The sequence below is a fragment of the Schistocerca piceifrons genome, chromosome X, assembly GCF_021461385.2.
Source record: "Schistocerca piceifrons isolate TAMUIC-IGC-003096 chromosome X, iqSchPice1.1, whole genome shotgun sequence".
NCBI classification, from domain to species: Eukaryota; Metazoa; Arthropoda; class Insecta; order Orthoptera; family Acrididae; genus Schistocerca; species Schistocerca piceifrons.
The window spans coordinates 52,594,915-52,618,902 of record NC_060149.1 but is presented as its reverse complement, the minus strand read 5'-3'; the positions used below and the strand labels follow the sequence as shown (position 1 = coordinate 52,618,902).

Here is a 23,988-nt window from a genome sequence, read left to right as displayed (position 1 = left end):
TTAACAACACTAGCAATGTGTGTGCACGCCATTTCAAAACAAATGAATCAAATTCTGTGTGATAAGAACAATATTGAGACTAGAACCACATCAAAGGTCAAAGCAGTGGTTGGAAGCCCATATCCTTGCAGCAAGAGAAGCATCCTTACTTCCAAAAAGGTAAGGGCAGTGTTTTCTAGGATATAAAACAGGTGTTTATTATTGATTTCACTGAACAGTGTAAAAGAGAAACTGGTAATTACTGTGAAAGTCCTGTGAAGTAAATGAATAATGAAAAATGAGAAGCAGCATGGACTGCAAATAGAAACAATCATTCATCAGGATTATGCATCTTTCTACAAAGTTGCCTAAGCCTATTCACTCCATTTGGCACCCCACTGGTTTCCAAACATGTCCATGCCTACAGAAATTTGTAGTACGAAAATGTTTAGAGCCTAACTATGGGATTATGATTCCACATACTAATGTCAGGGATAGAATCAACTCAGTGGAAAAATGCTTGACAAATTCATTGGCTTAAAAATTAATTATCTAAAAAAAAGAATTGTCTTCTGTGCACTTTGTAAGTTTTAGTAAATACTTTCCATTCCTCTGAGCTCAACTTGTGTGTTAAACTTTAACACTCCCCAGCTCCCAGCCCATGCTCCAAAATCTTTGTTGTGGGGACAGACTGATCTGTAGAGGGCCAATGTCTAGGTTACAATTTGGTTATCAGTTGGCAAAGCAGTATAGCAGAGTTCAATTGTAAAGATGAGCTTTATCTAGTGAACCCACAAACATTTAAAGAAGTTGATGTAGTCCTTAATATAAGGAGCAGTCAAATGAAAATGAGATAGATGGGGAAAAAGTAGGTAAACTGTTTATTATTTCAAAAGTAATCACTATACCTGTTAACACGTTTACCTCACTGTAAGATAAGACAGTCAATGCCTTCACAGAAAACGGTTTGTAACTGCCTATGGAGCCAAGATTGTACCCACAAATTGCCAAGGCTGTTTCAATTAGTGCAGATGGTATGATGGAAAGCCATTGCACATCCTCCATACAGTCCCAATCTCTTCCCATGTGGTTTCCGTATTTTTGGAGACCTGAAGAAAGACATCTGTGGCCATCAATTTTCCTTGGACAAATTACTGCATGGCTGGGTACTATCACGGTTCCACAGACAATTGTAAACATTTTTCCATGAATGTTTTGACTATCTTGGTTAGAGTGGTATAAATGTTAATAGTTATGGTGATTACTTTTGAAATAATACACAGTTTACTTACTTTTTGCAATATCTCATTTTCATTTGACTTCCCCTTATAGTACACCAAAAGAAAAATCATCAGAATCTGATGGAGTCAGTGTAGACATGATCAAAGCAACTGTCCCACTAAGAATATAGTCACTTCATAGAGTACCAGGTGCAATACGGAATAATGGGGAAATTCCAGACAATTGTAAAATACATTTAAATTTTTTTGTCTTCAAAAATGGAAGCTGAAAGAAATGTAGCAATTATACAGGAATCACAGTACTACATGAGTACAGGAAGAGCAGTATAGTTTCAGAAAATACGGTGCAACTACAGACCTTATAAACTGCACTCACAATGTAACTAGAAAAGCACTAAGAGAAGAAAACAGACTTAACACATGTATTTTTAGATCTTGAGAAAGTATCTGATAACCCAAAGAAGAGCATCTGGTACAGCCTAAGAAAGAAAACTGTACCCTCAAGCCTAATTCAGAAAGTTAAATTACTTTACTAAGGCAGCTGCAGTTGCATACAGATAAATTTGATTGGTTCCAACTAAAGGAGTACAACTTCCCCACTACCTTTTATTATTGTCTTGGAGGAAGTTATGAAAGGAACAAAGCAGAACAATAATAAGGACTTAAACACATCTGGATTTGCAGATGATATAGTAATTTGCGGCAATACAACAAAACAAGTCCTGGTGTGGTGGTGGTGGTGGTGGTGGTGGTGGTGGTGGTGGCACACATCTAGAATAGGCAACTAAAAACACATGGATTAACAATATATCAATCAAAATTGTTTGCAATGTCAATCAACAGGCTGAACAAGAAAGGATAAATAAGGCTGGAACATACACAGCTGGAAAAAGGATAAAAGTACAAGCATCTTGGGCGCATCACTTCAAGTAATAACAGGATACAGCACGAGATCAATAACCAAACATATATTTTTTTAAAAAAAAAGAGCTCAGTTCAACCATCTGAGTTTGAAATCTACTCTGGAATGAACAAGTCCCCTCGAGAACAAAACAGATTCTCTTTTGTCATACTTTTTCACCATAATATGGCACAGCTTAGAAATCTGCACTGCAAACATACGGGTCAACAATAAACTGCAAGCCACAGAAATACTTATGAACTATGGTCCAGAAAAATAGGAAGAATAGGCTAAAAAGAAATGAAAAAAATTAAGGGAAGGAGTGTGCATGTGCACATCCCCAACAAGGGCCCATTTGAGATGGTTTTGCCATGTCAAACGAAGTTACACAGAAAGGATAGCAAAAAAAGTGGCTACACACAAATGTGATTGGTAGAAGAGTGATAGGATGACCAATGGAGAGGTGGCTAGACCAAGTAGAGGAGTACAGAAACAAGAGGAATCTGCTACGATACAGTCCTGAAAGAAGAATGGCACCAGGACAGACTGAAGTGGGGGGCACTCAAAAACCACACCCAGGTAACTGGAGTGGAACACTGATGATGGTAATGTGAATATGAAATAAAGATTGTGTAACAGGCTGGTAGTGCAGCCTGATAACTACAGTCACAAAATATTTATTTCTGTTATGAGAAGTATAACATGCATGTTTTATATGTGTCATTTATATTTTAGCTGTGAGTATCTCTCACTTGCTGTATGCATTTGCATGTTTTACACTTTATGTTAATTTTGTTTCTATTATGAAAATAGTGGAAAATCCTTTACCACTGTATTTTTCAAATTTTGATTAATCATGTGTATACTGTTATATCTATAGGCTGTGCAGCGAAATGACTACATATAAATTCTATTTTCTATGTAAATGGATTGACAAGTCCTACATTAACATGTTTGTAATAAGATATTATAAATCAATACAGTGCAATAAAACTAGAAATTTCTCAGATATTACAAAGATACTAACCCACATAATGTGTCACACCACACAGACACAAAGGACTTATGACCTAAGATGTTGAGTCCCATAGTGCTCAGAGCCACACAGACACAAAATTTTGTATAATGGTGTATCAAAGTTCACTGGTATTCAGCAGTCAAATGCTTACAATGTTTACAACTATTTGTGTCTGGTATAAAGCTAAGATCAGGATTGCTTCCGTATTACTTACAGATATCAGAATCTATAAGCTAACAGTCTCCTGCAGTCAGATTTGTTTCCGATAATATATAGAAAAATGGTAAAATGATTACACGTAAAATATTGGGGACTGTAGTGGACTGCCACATGGAACCACAGAACTCAAAACGTATTTCGTCAGGATCCTATGCATCCATCATTAAGGAGACACATAACCACCCACCCATTGCCAAGCCAGTGCCTCAAAATCTCAAGCAGAACCCTCTGCTAAAGTCTTGTAGTACCTGACTTAACTACCAGTAATGTTCATAGCTTAACATTATACACTGATACATATTTAAACAATATTGCAGCACGTAAAACTCGAAGTTAATTCAACAGCCATCTTTTGCTAATACTACCTGAAGGTATTTCTGCATAGCTAGTCACTAAGGTGAATCTTACTCAACATGTCCCCCAACCAAATTTAAAAAAGTGCTCTTCCTTCATATTGTAAAGAATATTGCATAGTCTCCAGTGCTGTTTCCTGGAAATTTTCTGTTACTTCAAGAGAACACACAAGACATGGAGAACAAAAATTTAAAAAATTGAGTGGTTTGGGACCAGCCTTTGATATAACTACACAAATGAAGGTGAAGGAAGGCAGTAATGAGGACTATGGTTGGGAAATGGCAGTTGGTAAGAAAGATAGCAGGTAGTGGACATAGTTTGACAGCCTTGTTTGCCTTTTAGCAACAGGTTCCACCTGCCACAGTTGAGAGGTTACGTTGGCCAGTTGGGTGGTTTAAAGGGGAAAGGGGGGGGGGGGGGTGGAAGGGACCAAATTGCAATGTCATCGGTCCCTTGTCCCTTGTTCCCGGTAAAATAATTGCACAAGGGAAAGAAGAAAAGAAAGGAGATGTAGAACAATAACAGGAGAAAGGTAGAACCAGATGAACGACAGGACAACCAACACTACTATGGACAAAACAGGAAAAGAAAACCACAGAGAGAAGCAAGAAACAGGTAGAAGGAGTAAAAACAAGAGAGTAGATGACCATGACTGGCTGACCACGAGGATAAAAAGGAAAAGCCAGCCACTCTGCAACACATTAAAACATCCACCCTAAAAGCATTAGAATGGAGAACGCAAAGGGGAAAAAGGAAATGCGCTAAAACTTGTATAGAATGATAAAACCCACTGCCATGGATAAAATGGCAAACTAAATTAGCTGATGAGGCACTGTCAGCTAAAATTAATGGCAACGAGCCCGGTAACTGAACAGTCCGTCGCAGGGCAGCCAAAGGAGGGCAGCTCACCAACATATGGGCCACTGTCAGCTGGGTGCCGCACAGACACAGGTGGGTCATCACAGCACAGCAGGTAGCCGTGTGTCACCCAAGTGTGGGCAATGCGGGGCTGGCAGAGAACCACAGAGTCCCTGCGAGAGGCCCGCATGGAGGACTGCCATACATTCATAGTCTCCTTAATGGCAAGCAGTTTGTTGTGTGTGCCGAGGTAATGCCATTTCGTCTCCCAAAGCTGCAAAACCTTGCGGCGCAACATTGAACGCAGGTCAGTTGCAGAGAAGCTGATCTCCATAAGCAGTTTCCACATAGTCTGTTTGGCCAGCCTGTTGGCAAGTTCATTGCCTGGGATTCCGAGGTGACCTCGGGTCCAGTTGAACACCACTGAACAACTGGAACATTCCAGCAGGGCTCAAATGGACTCCTGGATGGTCGCTACCAAAGGATGATGAGGGTAGCACTGGTCGATAGCTTGTAGGCTGCTCAAGGAGTCAGTACACGGAAGAAACGACTCCTGAGGGCATGAATGGATGTGCTCAAGAGCACGAGATATAGCCACCAGCTCGGCAGAGAAAACACTGCAGCCATCGGGCAAGGAATGCTGTTCAATATGTCCTATATTGACATAAACGAAGTCGGCGTGACCACCAGCCATCGAGCTGTTTGTGCAAATCACTTCGTGGCCTCTGTACATGTCAAGAATCAAGAGGAAGGGGCAGCGGAGAGCCACAGGGTTAACTGAGTCCTTAGGGCCATGTGAAAGGTCCAGATGAAGCTGCGGCTTACGTGTAACACGTGCAGGTGTACATGAATGGACCTCAGGTATAGGTGGTAAAGGCAAGGACTCCAGTTCGGAAAAAAGGGATCGGACACAAACTGCAATTGGAAGCCCTGATCTGAGTCGCCGATGCGGGAGATGAACTGCCATGGGTGGGAAAAGGAGGTGGTGATTCGGATGCTCAGGAGAACTACGAATGTGTGCAACATAACTAGCCAGCTGTTGTGCACACCTAACCTGCAATGGAAGGACTCCGGCCTCCACAAGGACCCTGGTCACCGGACTTGTCCTAAAAGCTCTTGTTGCTAGGCGAATGCCACAGTCGTGCAATGGGTCGAGTAATCGCAACGCTGAGGGCACTGCCGAACCATAAACCAGACTCCCATAGTCCACGTGGGATTCAGCAAGGGCTCTCTAGAGCTGCAGCAGAGTAGACCCAGTTGGTGTTGCCCAGGCAGTGGAGGGCATTGAGGTGCTGCCAGCACTTCCGCTTAAGCAGACGAAGGTGGGGAAGCCAAGCCAATACGGTGTCAAAAACCAGTCCTAAGAATCGGTACGTCTCCACTACAGTGAGTGGATCATCATTAGGGTAAAGTTCTGGTTCTGGATGAATGGCACAATGCTGACAGAAGTGCATAACACGACTTTGTGGCCGAAAACTGGTAACCAGGGGCTAGAGCCCACGACTGTGCCTAGTGGATGGTTCACTGTAGGCGCTGCTCAGCAGCACCAGTACTGATGGAGCAGTACAAAATGCAGAAGTTGTCTGCATACAGAGAAGGTGAGACGGACAGCCCTACAGCTGCTGCTAGACCATTAATGGCAACTAAAAATAGTGATACACTCAATACAGAGCCCTGTGGGAACCCATTCTTCTGGATATGGGGGTAACTATGGGAGGCACCAACTTGAACATGGAAAGTGTCGAGTGACAGGAAATTTTGGATAAAAATTGGGACCGGGCCTCGGAGATCCCACCTGTATTATGTGGCAAGGATATGATGTCGCCAGGTGGTGTCATACACTTTGCGTACATAAAAAAAGACGACAACCAACTGTTGGCGTCTGGAAAATGCTGTTCGGATGGCAGACTCGAGGGACACAAGATTATCAGTGGTAGAGCGCCCCTGTCAGAAGCCAGTAAGCCACGTGACTGCAGGACCCAACCCAACCACTGACACACCATGTGTTCTAGCAGCTTATAACGAACGGAGGTGAGGCTGATGGGCCGATAGCTATCCACGTGAAGTGGGTTTTAATGGGTTTCAGCACCAGAATGATGGTGCTTTCCCGCCACTGTGATGGGAAGATGCCATCGCACCAGATCTGGTTGAAGAAGACGAGGAGATAGCAGTTGTAGTCAGATGAGAGATGTTTAATCATCTGACTGTGGATTCAATCCGGCCTAGGAGCTGTGTCAGGGCAATGTGCAAGTGCACTAAGGAACTCCCACTCCGTAAATGGGGCGTTATAGGGTTTGACTGTGGCATGTAGTGAACGAGAGAACTTTCCTTTCCATCCGCTGTTTGAGGGTGCGAAAGGCTGGGGGGTAGTTCTCCGTCGCAGAGGCTGCAGCATACTGCTCAGCAAAGTGCTCGGCAAAGTGCTCGGCAATTGCATTTGCATCAGTACATAGCACGCCATTGATGGTAACGCCAGGGACACCTGTTGGGGTTGGTACCCAAAAAGACATCTGAACTTCGTCCAGACTTGGGAAGGTGATGTACGGCACCCAATGGTCAACACATACCTCTCCCAACACTCCTGTTTCCATCTTTTTATAAGCTGGCATACACAGGCATGGAGCTGCTTAAATGCTATCAGATGCTCTAGTGAAGGGTGCCACTTATGTCACTATAGAGCTCGCCGACGCTCTGTAACTGACTCAGTGACTTCCGGGGACCAGTTTCACAGGAGGGGGGGGGGGGGGGGGGGGGCACCATAATGAGTGAGGGATCGTGTTTTCTGCCACAGAAACGATTGCAGTAGTCACCTGCTCAACCATCACACCGTGTTACCAGGTGTGGGAGAGTCAACAGTAACATCAGAGGTGAAAGTTTCCCAGTCCTCCTTGTTTAAAGCTCATCTGGGCAGGCGTCCGTGGGCCTGATGCCGAGGCAATGACAAGAAGATGGGGAAGTGGTCACTGCCACACAGGTCGTCATATGTGCTCTCCAGTGGACAGATGGGAGAAGTCCTGGGCTGCATATTGATAAATCAATGGCCGAGCAATTACGCTGAGCCACACTGAAATGTGTGGCAGCCCCACGATTTAAGAGGCAGAGGTCAAACTGAGACAGTAAAGTTCCGACATCTCTGCCTCTGCCAGTAAGCACGGTGTCACCCCACAAGGGGTTATGGGCATTAAAATCTCCAAAATGAAGGAAAGATTTAGGGAGTTGGTCAATCAGTGCAGTTAATACATCCATCTGGAGGAACATATACACTGCAGGCAGTTATTTTCTGTGTCGTCCTTATTCTGACAGCCACAGCTTCAAGAGGAGTTTGTAGGGGGCACAGGTTCACTACAGACTGAGTTTAGGACATAAACGTAAACTCCACCTGACACTTTATTATAGTCCATACAATTCCTGTAGTATCCCTTATAGCCGCGGAGGGCAGGGGTCCGCATTGCTCGGAACCAGATTTCCTGGAGGGAATGCAGAAAGCAGGTGTAAAGATTAACAGTTGCCGTAGCTCAGACAGGCGGTTGAAAAAACCATCCCAATTCCACTGGAGGATGACATCACCATGAGACTGAGAAGGCGTGGAATATTCAATGAGGCAGTTTACGCCTCAGGGTCACTCTCCACCTCATCCGCAGATGTAGAGCTTGTAGGTAGCAGTGTTATGGGTGCTACCGCAAATCCCCTGGTTTTGAGGACCTTCTTTTTGGATTTCTCTCACTGCTCCATAGGTTTCCCTGACTGGGAGGACTTCACTGATTCAGTCTCCGGGATTGAGAATGAGCGTGAAGCCCTACAACCAACTGCGTCTGGGCTCTTCAGCCACTGGTCGGAATCTTCTTTCCCACTAGCAGAAACCTGGGAAGAGAGTGACCCAAGGGACCCCTTCCTAGCGAGAGGAGTCAAATAACACTTACGCTCCTCCGGGTCAGAAGTGGGGACTGATATCCCTGATGGTTGTGAGGGTGTTGCTCCTGAAGTAGGTGGTGCGGGAGCAACGGCGAGGGAAGTGCCCCCCACCGTCAAAGGGGCAGGTGCAGTTTTCCGGTTCTGAGAGGTGACAGGAATTAGAGGAACTGATATGGCGACAACTGTTATAGCGGCGGCGTAAGAGGAGGTCTTTTCCACAGGATGTAGGTGCTCAAATTTCCTCGTAGCCTCAGTGTAGGTCATTCGGTCCAGGGTCTTACATTCCACGATTTTCCCCTCTTTCTGTAAAATCCTGCAGCCTGGTGAGCAAGGTGAATGATCCCAGAATGACATTTCCACTCTGCAGCAGAGTGTGCGCTGATATGAAACTTCCTGCCAGACTAAAACTGTGTGCTGGACTAAGACTTGAACTCGGGACCTTTGCCTTTTGTGGGCAAGTGCTCTACCATCTGAGCTATCCAAGCACGACTCACGCCCCGTCCTCAAAGCTTTACTTCTGCCAGTACCTCGTCTCCTACCTTCCAATCTTTAATCTGCCAGGAAGTTTCAAGGTGAATGATGCTCCCCCATGAACCATGGACCTTGTCGTTGGTAGGAAGGCTTGAGTGCCTCAGCGATACAGATGGCCGTACCGTAGGTGCAACCACAACGGAGGGGTATATTGAGAGGCCAGACAAACATGTGGTTCCTGAAGAGGGGCAGCAGTTTTTTCAGTAGTTGCAGGGGCAACAGTCTGGACAATTGACTGATCTGGCCTTGTAACATTGACCAAAACGGCCTTGATGTGCTGGTACTGCGAACGGCTGAAAGCAAGGGGAAACTACAGCCGTAATTTTTCCCAAGGGCATGCAGCTTTACTGTATGGTTAAATGATGATGGCGTCCTCTTGGGTAAAATATTCCGGAGGTAAAATAGTCCCCCATTTGGATCTCCGGGCGGGGACTACTCAAGACGTCGTTATCAGGAGAAAGAAAACTGGCATTCTGCAGATCGGAGTGTGGAATGTCAGATCCCTTAGTCGGGCAGGTAGGTTAGAAAACTTAAAAAGGGAAATGGATAGGTTAAAGTTAGATATAGTAGGAATTAGTGAAGTTCGATGGCAGGAGGAACAAGACTTTTGGTCAGGTGAATACAGGGTTATAAACACAAAATCAACTAGGGGTAATGCAGGAGTAGCTTTAATAATGAATAGGAAAATTGGAGTGCGGGTAAGCTACTACAAACAGCATAGTGAACGCATTATTGTGGCCAAGATAGACACGAAGCCCACACCTACTACAATAGAACAAGTTTATATGCCAACTAGCTCTGCAGATGATGAAGAAATTGATGAAATGTATGATGAGATAAAAGAAATTATTCAGGTAGTGAAGGGAGACGAAAATTTAATAGTCATGGGTGACTGGAATGCGAGAGTAGGAAAAGGGAGAGAAGGAAACATAGTAGGTGAATATGGATTGGGGGAAAGAAATGAAAGAGGAAGCCGTCTGGTAGAATTTTGCACAGAGCATAACTTGGTTCAAGAATCATAAAAGAAGGTTGTACACATGGAAGAACCCTGGAGACACTAAAAGGTTTCAGATAGATTATATAATGGTAAGACAGATTTAGGAACCAGGTATTAAATTGTAAGACATTTCCAGGGGCAGACGTGGACTCTGACCACAATCTATTGGTTATGAACTGTAGACTAAAACTGAAGAAACTGCAAAAAGGTGGGAATTTAAGGAGATGGGACCTGGATAAACTGAAAGAACCAGAGGTTGTACAGAGTTTCAGGGAGAGCATAAGGAAACAATTGACAGGAATGCGGGAAAGAAATACAGTAGAAGAAGAATGGGTAGCTCTGAGGGATGAAGTAGTGAAGGCAGCAGAGGATCAAGTACGTAAAAAGACGAGGGCTAGTAGAAATCCTTGGGTAACAGAAGAAATATTGAATTTAATTGATGAAAGGAGAAAATATAAAAATGCAGTAAATGAAGCAGTCAAAAAGGAATACAAACGTCTCAAAAATGAGAGCGACAGGAAGTGCAAAATGGCTAAGCAGGGATGGCTAGAGGACAAATGTAAGGATGTAGAGGCTTATTTCACTAGGGGTAAGATAGATACTGCCTACAGGAAAATTAAAGAGACCTTTGGAGAAAAAAGAGCCACTTGTATGAATATCAAGAGCTCAGATGGAAACCCAGTTCTAAGCAAAGAAGGGAAAGCACAAAGGTGGAAGGAGTATATAGAGGGTCTATACAAGGGCGATGTACTTGAGGACAATATTCTGCAAATGGAAGAGAATGTAGATGAAGACTAAATGGGAGATACAATACTGCGTGAAGAGTTTGACAGAGCGCTGAAAGACCTGAGTCGAAACAAGGCCACGGGAGTCGACAACATTCCATTAGAACTACTGACGGCCTTGGGAGAGCCAGTCCTGACAAAACTCTACCATCTGGTGAGCAAGATGTATGAGACAGGCGAAATACCCTCAGACTTCAAGAAGAATATAATAATTCCAATCCCAAAGAAAGCAGGTGTTGACAGATGTGAAAATTACCGAACAATCAGTTTAATAAGCCACAGCTGCAAAATACTAACGTGAATTCTTTACAGACAAATGGAAAAACTAGTAGAAGCCAACCTTGGGGAAGATCAGTTTGGATTCCGTAGAAATATTGGAACACGTGAGGCAATACTGACCTTACGACTTATCTTAGAAGAAAGATTAAGGAAAGGCAAACCTACATTTCTAGCATTTGTAGACTTAGAGAAAGCTTTTGACAATGTTGACTGGAATACTCTCTTTCAAATTCTACAGGTGGCAGGGGTAAAATACAGGGAGCGAAAGGTTATTTACAGTTTGTACAGAAAGCAGATGGCAGTTATAAGAGTCTAGGGGCATGAAAGGGAAGCAGCGGTTGGGAAGGGAGTGAGACAGGATTGTAGCCTATCCCTGATGTTATTCAATCTGTATATTGAGCAAGCAGTAAAGGAAACAAAACAAAAATTCGGAGTAGGTATTAAAATCCATGGAGAAGAAATAAAAACTTTGAGGTTCACCGATGACATTGTAATTCTGTCAGAGACAGGAAAGGACTTGGAAGAGCAGTTGAATGGAATGGACAGTGTCTTGAAAGGAGGATATAAGATGAACATCAACAAAAGCAAAACAAGGATAATGGAATGCAGTCAAATTAAGTCAGGCGGTGCTGAGGGAATTAGATTAGGAAATAAGACACTTAAAGTAGTAAAGGAGTTTTGCTATTTGGGGAGCAAAATAACTGATGATGGTCGAAGTAGAGAGGATATAAAATGTAGACTGGCAATGGCAAGGAAAGTGTTTCTGAAGAAGAGAAATTTGTTAACATCAAGTATAGATTTAAGTGTCAGGAAGTCGTTTCTGAAAGTATTTGTATGGAGTGTAGCCATGTATGGAAGTGAAACATGGACGATAAATAGTTTGGACAAGAAGAGAATAGAAGCTTTCGAAATGTGGTGCTACAGAAGAATGTTGAAGATTAGATGGGTAGATCACATAACTAATGAGGAGGTATTGAATAGAATTCGGGAGAAGAGGAGTTTGTGGCACAACTTGACAAGAAGAAGGGACCGGTTGGTAGGACATGTTCTGAGGCACCAAGGGATCACAAATTTAGCATTGGAGGGCAGTGTGGAGGGTAAAAATCATAGAGGCAGACCAAGAGATGAATACACTAAGCAGATTCAGAAGGATGTAGGTTGCAGTAAGTACTGGGAGACGAAGAAGCTTGCACAGGATAGAGTAGCTTGGAGAGCTGCATCAAACCAGTCTCAGGACTGAAGACCACAACAATGATGCTCTCTGCAGTTGACCCATGTGAGAGGCAGGGCACATGGGAGTATTGGGATGTGATGGATGTCCACAATCTCGACATGTGACGCTGGAAGTACAGCGGGAAGACATATGGCTGTACTTCCAGCACTTAGAGCATCATATCGGGTGAAGGATATGTGGCTTGACGTCACAGGAGTAGACCATCACCTTGACCTTCTCGGGCAATGTGTCGACCTTGAAGGCCTAGATAAAGGCACCAGTGGCAATCTGATTATGCCTTGGAACCTGATGGACACGTCAGAGGAAATGAACACCTCGTCATTCTAAATTGGTGTGCAGCTCACCGTGAAACTGCAAAAGAAGGTCCCTGTGGATTGTAATACCCTGGACCATATTTAAGCTCTTATGGGGCATGATGGTAACAGAAACCTCCCTCAACTTGTCACAAGCAAGTAATGCACATGACTGGGCAGAGGGTGCTGTTTTTATCAAGAATGACCCAGAGCACATTTTGGACAAGCCCTCCACCTCCCCAAACTTGTCCTCCAAATGCTCCACAAAAAACTGAGGCTTCATGGACATGAAAGATTCCCCATCAACTCTCGTACATATGAGGTACCGGGGCGAATAAACTTCACTGCCACCCTTAGCCTGGCATTCCTCTCATGGTGGGACCAAGGAGGGGAACAATTTGGGGTCATATTTCTTAACACTGAAGTTATACTTTGCCCGCTTAGTGACTAGTGGCGGTGGACCACCACCAAGAGATGACCTCCTATGCTTCATGGTGTGTCATGCGCCCTGATGCCACCCACTCCCATCAGGGGCCCTCCCCAAAGGCGCCACCCAGCCTCAGCAAGGGCCACCTGGCAGAATGGCCATTGCCGGGAGTCTCGATGCCCCAGGTAGAGCGGCATCTACTCTGTGGCATACGTCGGGAGTTAACGGTGCAGTCATCAGCAGAGCGATCCCTGTGTTGTCAGGGGGCTACAACCAACAGGGTACATGGTGGCCCCACCACAACTGACTGGCTACTGCACTGGATATGAGGCGCTAAGAAGTCCATGGTTATCGTCGGTGCAGAAAGCAACACTGCATATTGCATGGTGGGAAATGCACCCAGGAAGGTGTCCTTGCCCAGGAGATGGAGAATGAGCAAGACTGCAATGCAACAATGAGAAAGTGGGCTAAAGATCTCAATGCACCATTAACACGATGCACCATGTAAGACGCCTTCCCCAATTGGCTCGCTCTTCAGGAAAATTTAGAAAGATGGAGGTCAAATCTGACGGGACCATCATAAAAAGGCCGAAATGTGTAAGACTCCTTTTAGTCGCCTCTTACGACAGGCAGGAATACCTCGGGCCTATTCTAATCCCCAGACCCGCAAGGGGTTGAGGGGTTAGGAGACTCAGGGTGGTATAGGAGTAGGTAATGTGCAGCAGTCTGCCCATGAATAAGAAGGATAGGGGCAGGAGTCAAGAAACAGCTTGGATACAGACAGAGTCTACAACGCATATGGTGATCTGAGCAAGAGTTTCCCTAGCTTGGATAGGGACAGAGTCTAACATGCATACGTTGGTCTGAGCAAGAGTTTCCCCAACAGATGGCACCAATGTGAGCATGCCTGAGCTGTTCCAGTGGCATGAAACTGCCTTGCCTTAACAATGCTGTATGGCGAGTCAATGTGGAGCTGGAGATGGCGTTTATTACTGACCAGACACACAATGCACTGGTACTGGTCGGAACTACTGGAAGATGGAACTGCACTAGGCAAGGTCAGCACATCAACAGGACTGGGAAAGGGAGGCAGGCGCAGTTAGTGAGACTATAGCCATGTGGGTGTTGGGCCAAACACAGTCAAATACTTCGTGTCATGGGTAGGAGGACTACACATTTTTTAGGATAAATCATGACAATAGTCTCTCCTACTTTAAAAGTATCTCAACTAGTTACGAGATTTCTTCCATGTGTTCACAGAAGGTAGAACATACTACACCAGAGTGCACAAACACAACAGAAATTTGCTTGGAATTATCTATTCTTCATCATAATGTACAGTCTATTAAAAATAAAAGTACATCAAATTAAGTTGAATTACAGTCTTTGAACAGCATGGTAGTAAGCATTACAGAGCACTGGTGTAGAAAGAATGAAATGCAGCATATAGAGCTGTCATCATATGACTGTGCAAGAGAACTACCTTAAAAGGAAGGGGGATAATGTATTTATATGAAAGGTGACAATTTTAAAGCTAGAGGAAACTGCTCACAATTAGTGTAGATAAACATTGTGAACTGGCAGCAATTGAGACAACAAAGATTGCAATCAATAAGAAGATATTCACTCTGTGAGAGTGCTGATGACCAAGCGATAATGTGAACACTTTGTGCAACAAATTAGCCGAAGTCCAAGGAAGCGCCTCAGTCCCTACAAACTAACATCTTAATATGTGAAGACATGAATATTGATACATGTTTGGAGGGTGAGATTAATAATAAACTTCCTAAACATTTTGCACACTTTTGGTATGGCACAAACATTAAAACACTGCTATTAGGGTGTCAGAAAGTTTGGCATCAATCTTAGACTATGTATATACAGATATCAACAGGGAATACCGTGAAATATTTACAAGAGATCTACATTTCTGATCATTACTATCAGAAAATAAGGCTAGTAAAAGGCTTGGTAAAAACCAGAAAATTGTAGGCCATCAAAAGTACCTTCTCTGAAGGTAAAATATGTGCTTTATTCTATAGCATTGCCAAAGCAAACTGCAGATGAAGTGTACATGGAAAACAATGCAGATGATAAGTTCTCTTAATTATGCACACTGTTTTAATGTTTGAAAAGACATTTCCGAAAGTAGCAGCATCTGCAAAAGCATCAGCAGTGAAGGAAAATAGAAGGACAACCGCAGATATTATAAAGTCCTTCCTGACGCACAAAATTTTCAGTTTATTTTTTTTACAAAAACGACTACACTAATCCACAGTTCTTGGATTACATTCACTGGTATAAAAAAATATACAGGAGGGTACCATTTGCTGAAAAAAAAATCAAACTACTACATATAAAAAAATAAGGCAGTGTGGGAAGTCATAAAACAACAAACTGAAAAAAGTCAGAGAAAGTCGATCATACAAATCATAGAAAGCATTACAATAATTGAAAATCCTAAGGAATCGGCAAATTTTGTAAATTACTGTGTCACTTGTTTTATGAAGAAGTTGTAACAAAATGTTTCTAAAAAGGCAAAAAGCATGAAGAACAAGTTACGAAGCAAGCAAAATGACAATGTTTCCCCACGACAGAGATTGAAGTCAGGAAGACAATACCGAAATTTAACTATAAGAAATGAGGTACACATGGCTGCAGTTCCAGTCTCTGCTCTGTAGGAATGCCCTTTAAGAAACATAACAAAAGGAGTCCTTTCGTACAGATATTTTTTGAGAGTACCTACGGCACACACAAGCTGCACCATTACTAAAGAAAGGTAATGCTGGGAGTACTGAAAACTACAGGCAAGTTTCACCACTGTCTATACATTCTCAAAAATAGCTGAGTCAATGGTGAAAGACAGACTAACGAGTCACATGAATATGTACCACCTTTTTCATGAAGCACTATTTGGTTTCTGAAGTGTGAGAAGTATGATATCAATTGACACTGGTGACTATAAAATACTACGAACAAGCCAGAAGCATCCAATGTAATGGGAATAGCAAGTAAGTTGTTTCAGTCTTATTTGCGAAAAACAGTGCAAAAGTTAGAAATAGCTCACACATCTGTCAAAGATAAATTTTACATAAAACAACTGTCTTTCAAGAAGCATATAACATCAAGTGTTCTTCAGGGTAGCATATTGGGTCCAATATGGTTCTAAAAGCAAATGAAACTCTCAATGATGAGACTGGGCAACATGCAATAAATTAACACTGAAAATAAAGATAAACAGTATGTACTTCATCATAAAGAGAGAAAACAACTAAGTCACATTAAGCACAGATTGTGGAAAAAAATACAAAGTTTTTAGCTATGAATATTGACAAGCAATCAACAAGGAATGAACACAAAAAGACGCTGTCAAAAAAATTATCAGCAAGTTTTGTTCTTAGGGCTCTGCCATTAGTTTGTAACAGTCAATTTTTCAAGGCAACATACTATTCATACATATACTCAGTTCTTAGCTATGGTATTCGTTTCTGAGGAGCAAAGGCACAAAACATGAGTACAACTGTTCAAGTGCAGAAAAGGGCCATAAGAATAACAACTAGAAGTAATAATCAACACTCACTATAAAGAACTATTTTAAAAACTTAGTATTCTTGCTGCTGCAAGTGAGTACACCTACCAATCTAATGTGCATATCAGGGAAAACATTAGTACATATTTCACCAATTGTGCTGCGCATAATCATGGGACACGAGACAGTTTGGACTTATATGTACCAACAAAAAAAACTTAAAACAGCATTTTATATCTGGAAATAAAATTTTATAATTCCACAAGGAGGTGAAAATGATTACCAAAATACATTTTCTTAAAAAGGCTACTAAAATGTCCATAAGAAATGCGGAATATATAATAAAATATTACTTAGAAGACTCTAGAGTAGTAGTCAAAAATGAAAGGGGATAACCACACCACTATGTCAAATTCCAATGCTTTCAAAAAGAAAATCACATGCCAAGATCTACACTAACAAGCCCAAACATTATGACCACCTTCTTAATAGCTTACTTGTCCGTTTTTGGAATGATATATATCACTGCGTATCAGCGATCTGGCAGTTTTTTGTGGAGGTTCCATAGGATTTACATCAGGCAAATTTGGTCGCTGAACATCGATATGAGTTTAATACAATGCTCATCAAACCACTGTAGCACAGTTCTGGATCTGAGATACAGACAATTATACTGATGAAAAATGACACGTCCGTCACTGAAGACATCAGGCATGAAGGGCTGCAGATGGTTTGCAACTGTCAGTGTGACTTTGATTACTATGAGAGCTCTCACACAAGCACAAGAGAATGTCTCCCACAGCATAAACTGCCCCACCAGCTCGTGCCTGTGGCGTGCTGCAGATTTTGAGTCACTGTTCACCTCAATGACGGCATTTGTGGAGACAATCATCGATCTAGTGTAGCAAAAATATGATTCACCCAAATAGCTGACATGTTTCCCCTTGGTTGACATTTCCAATCCTGATGGTCCCATGCCCACTGCTATCTTAACTGATGATGTCATTGGGTACACATGTGAACATGTAGGTGGTGGTCTACTGTGAAGCTTCATGTTCAACAATGTACGATGAACAGTGTGCTCCAAAGCATTTGCGCATGCACCACCATTGTGCTCTTTTTGGCAGAAAAGCAACAGATCACTATCTATCCTACTTTACAGATCAGATAAGCCTCCAAACCCCATGTTCTGTGGAGAGTCATGATGGACATCCAATTTCACTATCCTACCTCTTTCCGTAGATGTTCACAACAGTAGCATGTGAACATTCGACCAGCTTCACTGTTTTCAAGATATTTGTTCACAAGCTCTGCGTAATAATAATCTGTCCTTTGTCAAAGTCACTTATCTCAATGATTTCCCCATTAGCAGCCATATCTTCACTAGGATGATCTCCCATCTCTGTCTGCTCTGCTTACATGTTTTTGTTACCCTGTCATGTGCTCGCAATGCCACTAGGCAGCATCCAACATTGCAGTGGGCACAGGTAATAATGTTGTGGCATATCAGTGTATAGTGCATGATGATAATGTCTTGTCATTCTCCCGAGTTTGACATCTCACTACTCATGGGAGGGGTGGAGAATCCTGACTCAGTTTCTTTCCAGTGGAGCGAAATGAGGACAGGACGACATTCATGGGGAACAGTGGGTTGTTTATTGTCAGCTTCAGAGGTCTACTCGACATGAATGATGAAACTGTGATTCTATATCCTGTTTCTACATCTACATCTACATTGATACTCCGCAAGCCACCCAACGGTGTGTGGCGGAGGGCACTTTACGTGCCACTGTCATTACCTCCCTTTCCTGTTCCAGTCCCAGTTACTACATTAGAGGTATGAAACGCTATAAATATGTTAAAAATTATAATTTCATGATGGTATTCCAGGCAACGTAATAAAGCGCAGTGCAAGATACACAGATTTCCAACTTGCTGACATCATTACTATACCATTAGCACAGAAGTCTTCCCAGACAAACTAAAACATAGATCATCAAGCCAGTATACAAATAAGATGATCAGTCTGGTGTTGTCAATTACCGACCTACATCACTGTTATCTGTATTTTCAAAAGAAATTGAAAGAGTAGGCCTAATGCACGAAAGACTCATTTCCTTAATAAAAATCGAATATTAGTTAATGGAAACAACAGTTTTAGGAAAAAGAGATCAACTGAAACAGCAATCTATAACTTTAAAACTGATCATAGCTTCCACAGACAAAAATGGATTAAACTGTGGCCTGTTTTTGGGTCTATCCAAGGTGGTCGATGTCACTGACTATAATTTATTACTCGGGAAACTACACTATGTGATCAAAAGTATCCAGACACCTGGCTGAAAATGAAGCACAAGTTAGTGGCACCCTCCATCAGTAATGCTGGAATTCAATATGGTGTTGGCCCACCCTTAGCCTTGATGACAGCTCCCACTCTCACAGGCAAACGTTCAATCAGGTGCTGGAAGGTTTCTTGGGGAATGGCAGCCCATTCTTCATGGAGTGCTGCACTGAGGAGAGGGATCAATGTCCATTGGTGAGGCCTAGCAGAAGTCGGCGTTCCGAAACATTGCAACAGTGTTCTATGGGATTCAGGTCAGGCCTCTGTGCAGGCCAGTCCATTACTGGGATGTTATTGTCGTGTAACCACTCTGCCACAGGCCGTGCATTGTGAACAGGTGCCCAATCATGTTGAAAGATGCAATTGCCATCCCCGAATTGCTCTTCAACAGTGGGAAGCAAGAAGGTGCTTAAAATATCAATGTAGGCCTATGGTGGGGTAGTGCCACGCAAAACAGCAATAGGTGCAAGCCTTTTCCATGAAAAACACGACCACACCACAGCACCACTGCCTCTGAAAGTTACTGTTTGCATTACACATGCTGGCATATGACGTTCACCAAGCATTCACCACACCCACACCCTGCCATCGGATCACCACATTGTGAACGGTGATCTGTCACTCCACACAATGTTTTTCTACTGTTCAATCGCCCAATGTTTATGTTCCTTGCACCAAGCAAGGTGTTGTTTGGCTTATGAGCAGCCGCTCGAATACAAAAAAATCCAAGTTTTCTCACCTCCTGCCTAACTGTCATAGTACTTGCAATGGATCCTGATGCAGTATGGACTTCCTATGTGATGGTCTGGACAGATGCCTGCCTTTACACTTTTGTGGTGTACGTGTCCCTTCACGAAACAGTAGACCAAGGGATGTGTAGGAGTGTGGAAATCTCACGTACAGACATATGACAAGTTACACCCAATCATCTGACCATGTTCAAAGTCTGCGAGTTCCAAGGACCGCCCCATTCTGCTCTCTCGCGATCTCTAATAACTACTGAGGTCGCTGATATGGCGTACCTGGCAGCATAATGCACCTAATATGAAAAACGTATGTTTTTGTGGGTGTCCGGATACTTTTGGTCACATAGTGTATAATGCTATGGGATTTGTGGAGGGGCATACAATTTGTTCAGATCCTATCTATGTAACGGGTATCAAACTGTAGAAATACACCTGCGCAAAGTTTACTCATCAGCAGACCAAACAGTGAGGTATGGGGTGCCACAGATCTCAGTACTGGGACCATTGCTGTCCTTAATATTTATACATGACATGCCAAGCCATATATCAGCAGCAGATACAGTTGGTTGGTTGGTTTGGGGATTGAAGGGACCAGACTGCTACGGTCATTGGTCCCTTTTTCCAAATACTAAAAACACCCACAGAGAATAAAAACGATCAACAGACGAGAAGACAGATGACACAGAACAAGAGAAACGTAGACAAAGACCAGACAAGACGAACTAAAATCACACAGAGTGTGACGGTGGTTGGCCGACCATAAAAACAAAAAAGGAAAAGTCAACCACCGAGAAACACATTAAAAAATCGGACTAAAATCGTAGACCATAGGCCAGAATCAACACAAAAACACACACACTTACATTAAGCGATAAAATCCCCCTGCCCGAATAAAACGCAAAACTAAGTCCGCTATGGCAGAGTCATCAGTTAAAAGTGCAGGGAGCGTATCAGGCAGTGCAAAAGTCTGCCTGAGCACAGTTAAAAGGGCACACTCCAACAGAATATGGGCCACCGTCAAGGACGCCCCGCAACGACAAAGAGGTGGATCTGCACAACACAGTAAATAACTGTGCGTCAGTCGGGTGTGGCCAATGCGGAGCCGACAAAGGACGACTGAATCCCTTCGGTTGGCTCGCATAGATGACCGCCACACAGTCATCGTCTCCTTGATACGACGGAGTTTGTTTGGCACGGGCAGGTTGCGCCAATCAGTGTCCCATAAATCGAAAACTTTGCGGCGTAATAGTGCCCGCAAATCAGTCGCCGGGAGGCCAATCTCCAGAGATGGTTTACTGGTGGCCTCTTTCGCCAGGCGGTTAACATGTTCATTGCCTGGGATAACGACATGACCGGGGGGTCCACACAAAGACCACAGAGCGGCCCCAACAGGCAAGAGTATGCAGGGACTCATGGATAGCCATCACCAGATGAGAACGAGGGAAACACTGGTCGAGAGCTCGTAAACCGCTCAGGGAATCGCTACAGATCACGAAGGACTCACCTGAGTAGGAGCGGATATACTCTAGGGCACGAAAGATGGCGACCAGCTCAGCAGTGTAAACGCTGCAGCCATCCGGCAAGGAACGTTGTTCGGAATGGTCCCCTAGAGTGAGCGCATAACCGACACGACCAGCAACCAGCGAACCGCCAGTGTATACAACGCCAGAGCCCTGATACGTGGCCAGGATGGAATGAAAGCGGCGGCGGAAGGCCTCTGGAGGGACTGAGTCCTTCGGGCCCTGTGCCAAGTCGAGCCAAGGGCAAGGAACACACCATGGGGGTGTACGCAAAGTGGCCCGGAAAGGAGGTGGAACATTGAAAACCCTAAGCCCGGGGAGAAGCTCATTAATGCGGACCGCGATCGTACAACCTGACCAGGGCCGACGTTCTGGCAGATGGACGACCGAGTGCGGGAACAGGAGACAATAGTTTGGATGCCCGGGCAAGCTGAAAACATGGGCAGCATAAGCGGCCAGCAAACGTTGGCGCCGTAACCGCAGGGGAGGGACACCTGCCTCCACTAGTATGCTGTCCACAGGGCTGGTACAGAAGGCACCAGTGGCAAGTCGTACTCCACTGTGTAAGATTGGATACAGTACTGCTTGCTGATGACACTAGCATGTTTGTTAAAGCAATGAATGAAGCTGACCTACAGGAGAGTGTCACAGTAGCAGCAGAAAAAGCAAACATATGATTTAGGGGTAACAAAACAGTTTCAATAAACTTCAGACATACATCAAACGAACTAGGAACCATCTGAACAGTAGTGTTTGGGGAGTTTAAGATAGAGCAAACCACCCATACTAAACTTTATTGAGTGAGGCTAGATGAAAATGTAATGTGGGAGAAAAACTCAGAAAGATTAAACAAAACATCGAGTCAGTATTGTTATGTTCTTATACTGCTGAAAAATTCCTGTAGTAATGATACAGCACTAGTCTGTACTTTGCACTCATACACAGGATGTTAAGATAGGGCATCATATTTTAGGGGAATACCAGTCTAATTCACACAAAAGCCATGTCTCAAAAATGGGCTCTTTATGTGCCTAAAATTATTTTTAGTGAATAACCAAAGGAATTTAAAACAGTATCAAAATTTCACATACTAAAGGGAAAAAAATAAAGACCCATGCAGATAAATGCTAATTAGCAAGAGTTTTTATAGTGTCAAGGAATACTTTAATCATCAGCATGCAAAACAGTGCAGCTTATTTTATTCATCATAGTGACCTGAAGCGCTCATTTGGAAAATAAATAAATAAATATTCATTTATTACTCTAATTCTGTATATTATGACATGTGTATGGTTTCATGTTATGCATAAGAATATTTTATCAACTCAGATTGAACTGCAAATCGTTCCATGTCCTATTATCTAGGAAAGATCATATACAACAAATTCTACATCATTTTATATTTATGAGATACATGGATGCTAAATAAATGAAAGAAAGGAACATCGTACAATAGGGCCCAAATGAGTAAGACAGTCCAGACATTATGACACTGACGTCATACTCAGAAGAATGGAGTTTGCTCTGTCCGGTCATGCTGACTTAGATTTTCCTTAACATTTTTTGCCAGTTGTTGGGGCAGGTCCTTTGTCAAGTCCAAGGCTAACCACCTTTCATTCCCTCTTAAAAGCATAATTACATATTCGGTATATTTTGGGCTATTATTTTCATTGCATTTTGACGACAAATCTAGTATCATTGCAAGATGATTCGTGGGGTAATAAATAAATAATATACTTTCACTTTCATTCAAAACAGAGGATAAAATCTACCCTGCTGATTACATAAAAAAGAATATGGTTTCGCTTCACTGGATTACCTTACCGATTTACAAAACCGACACAAGACACTACAAAGTTATTCTCTTATACGTAAACGCATGATTTTATTTCCTAAATGGCCAATACACTGACAATGTATGTCAATTGCAAAATTTAAGTCAACTGATATTTACAATATATGAACGCTGCAAAAAAGAAATGTTAGAATACTGCTGACAACTAAATAATTGTGCAGAAAATTGTAGTTATATTGTTGCATGAAACGATTAAATAATTTGCATTTATTGATCGCTGTTGCTACCATCGCTATTTGAACGATACCGCTACGGCCTTTTAATAGACTATAATTCCTGTTTAACAAACTTATTCGGTATTTTTTTCTGTATACAACGCTCTCCTCTCCCTACAAACTAAAATCGAATGAAATGTCATATACCTTTCGCGCCTTTGTTGTTGTCTCCCATAACGGCTCCCTTACGACTTTATCCGTAATAATACTTTCTGTGTTAGTAAAATGAATGTCAAACTAGTGGATGTATCACAAACTGTTTCGTAAATTCCCTCCTTGCAACCTCCATGCAAAACAAAACTCCAATCAATACAATGTCACACTCGCTACTACTGTTACATAGTGATAATCGGCATCGCTGCAGCAAAGCACATAAATATGCGCGAGGAAAAAAAGTTGTAATCAAAACTTTTACTGCCGAAGGAAATAAAAATTCCAAAATTGATTTCGAATTTCAGCAGTTGTTTTAAATGTTTTCACGAAGACAATGATGCATGCTATAGAAAGTTTTTTTTTTTTTAATTACGGTACTTGATATGCGACGTTTTTATTTATTTTTTTTATTTTACGTCTTGAAATCTTTGAAGTACATATATTATATCCTAGATGTTGGACAAACTTTCATTAATTTAAACATTGTTACATCGAATATAATTTGCTAGGTTAATTTTTATGAAGTTTGCACAAGCATACTTAACAACAGAAAAAATTTTACATGGTCATTATACATAATTTTGTTTGGTTCAGTGGGACA

General features: G+C 42.6%; 1 protein-coding gene across 1 annotated transcript in view; it reads right to left on the bottom strand.

Moving 5' to 3' along the window:
- The window catches only part of LOC124721691, an 888,717-nt gene extending 865,142 nt beyond the window's left edge, over positions 1-23,575 (bottom strand). Inside the window, exon 1 of the mRNA XM_047246771.1 lies at positions 23,382-23,575. Within this exon, the coding sequence (XP_047102727.1) occupies positions 23,382-23,409 (28 nt within the window). The 5' untranslated portion in view covers positions 23,410-23,575. The remainder of the gene's footprint in view (positions 1-23,381) is intronic.
- Between the last annotated feature and the right edge of the window lie 413 nt (positions 23,576-23,988).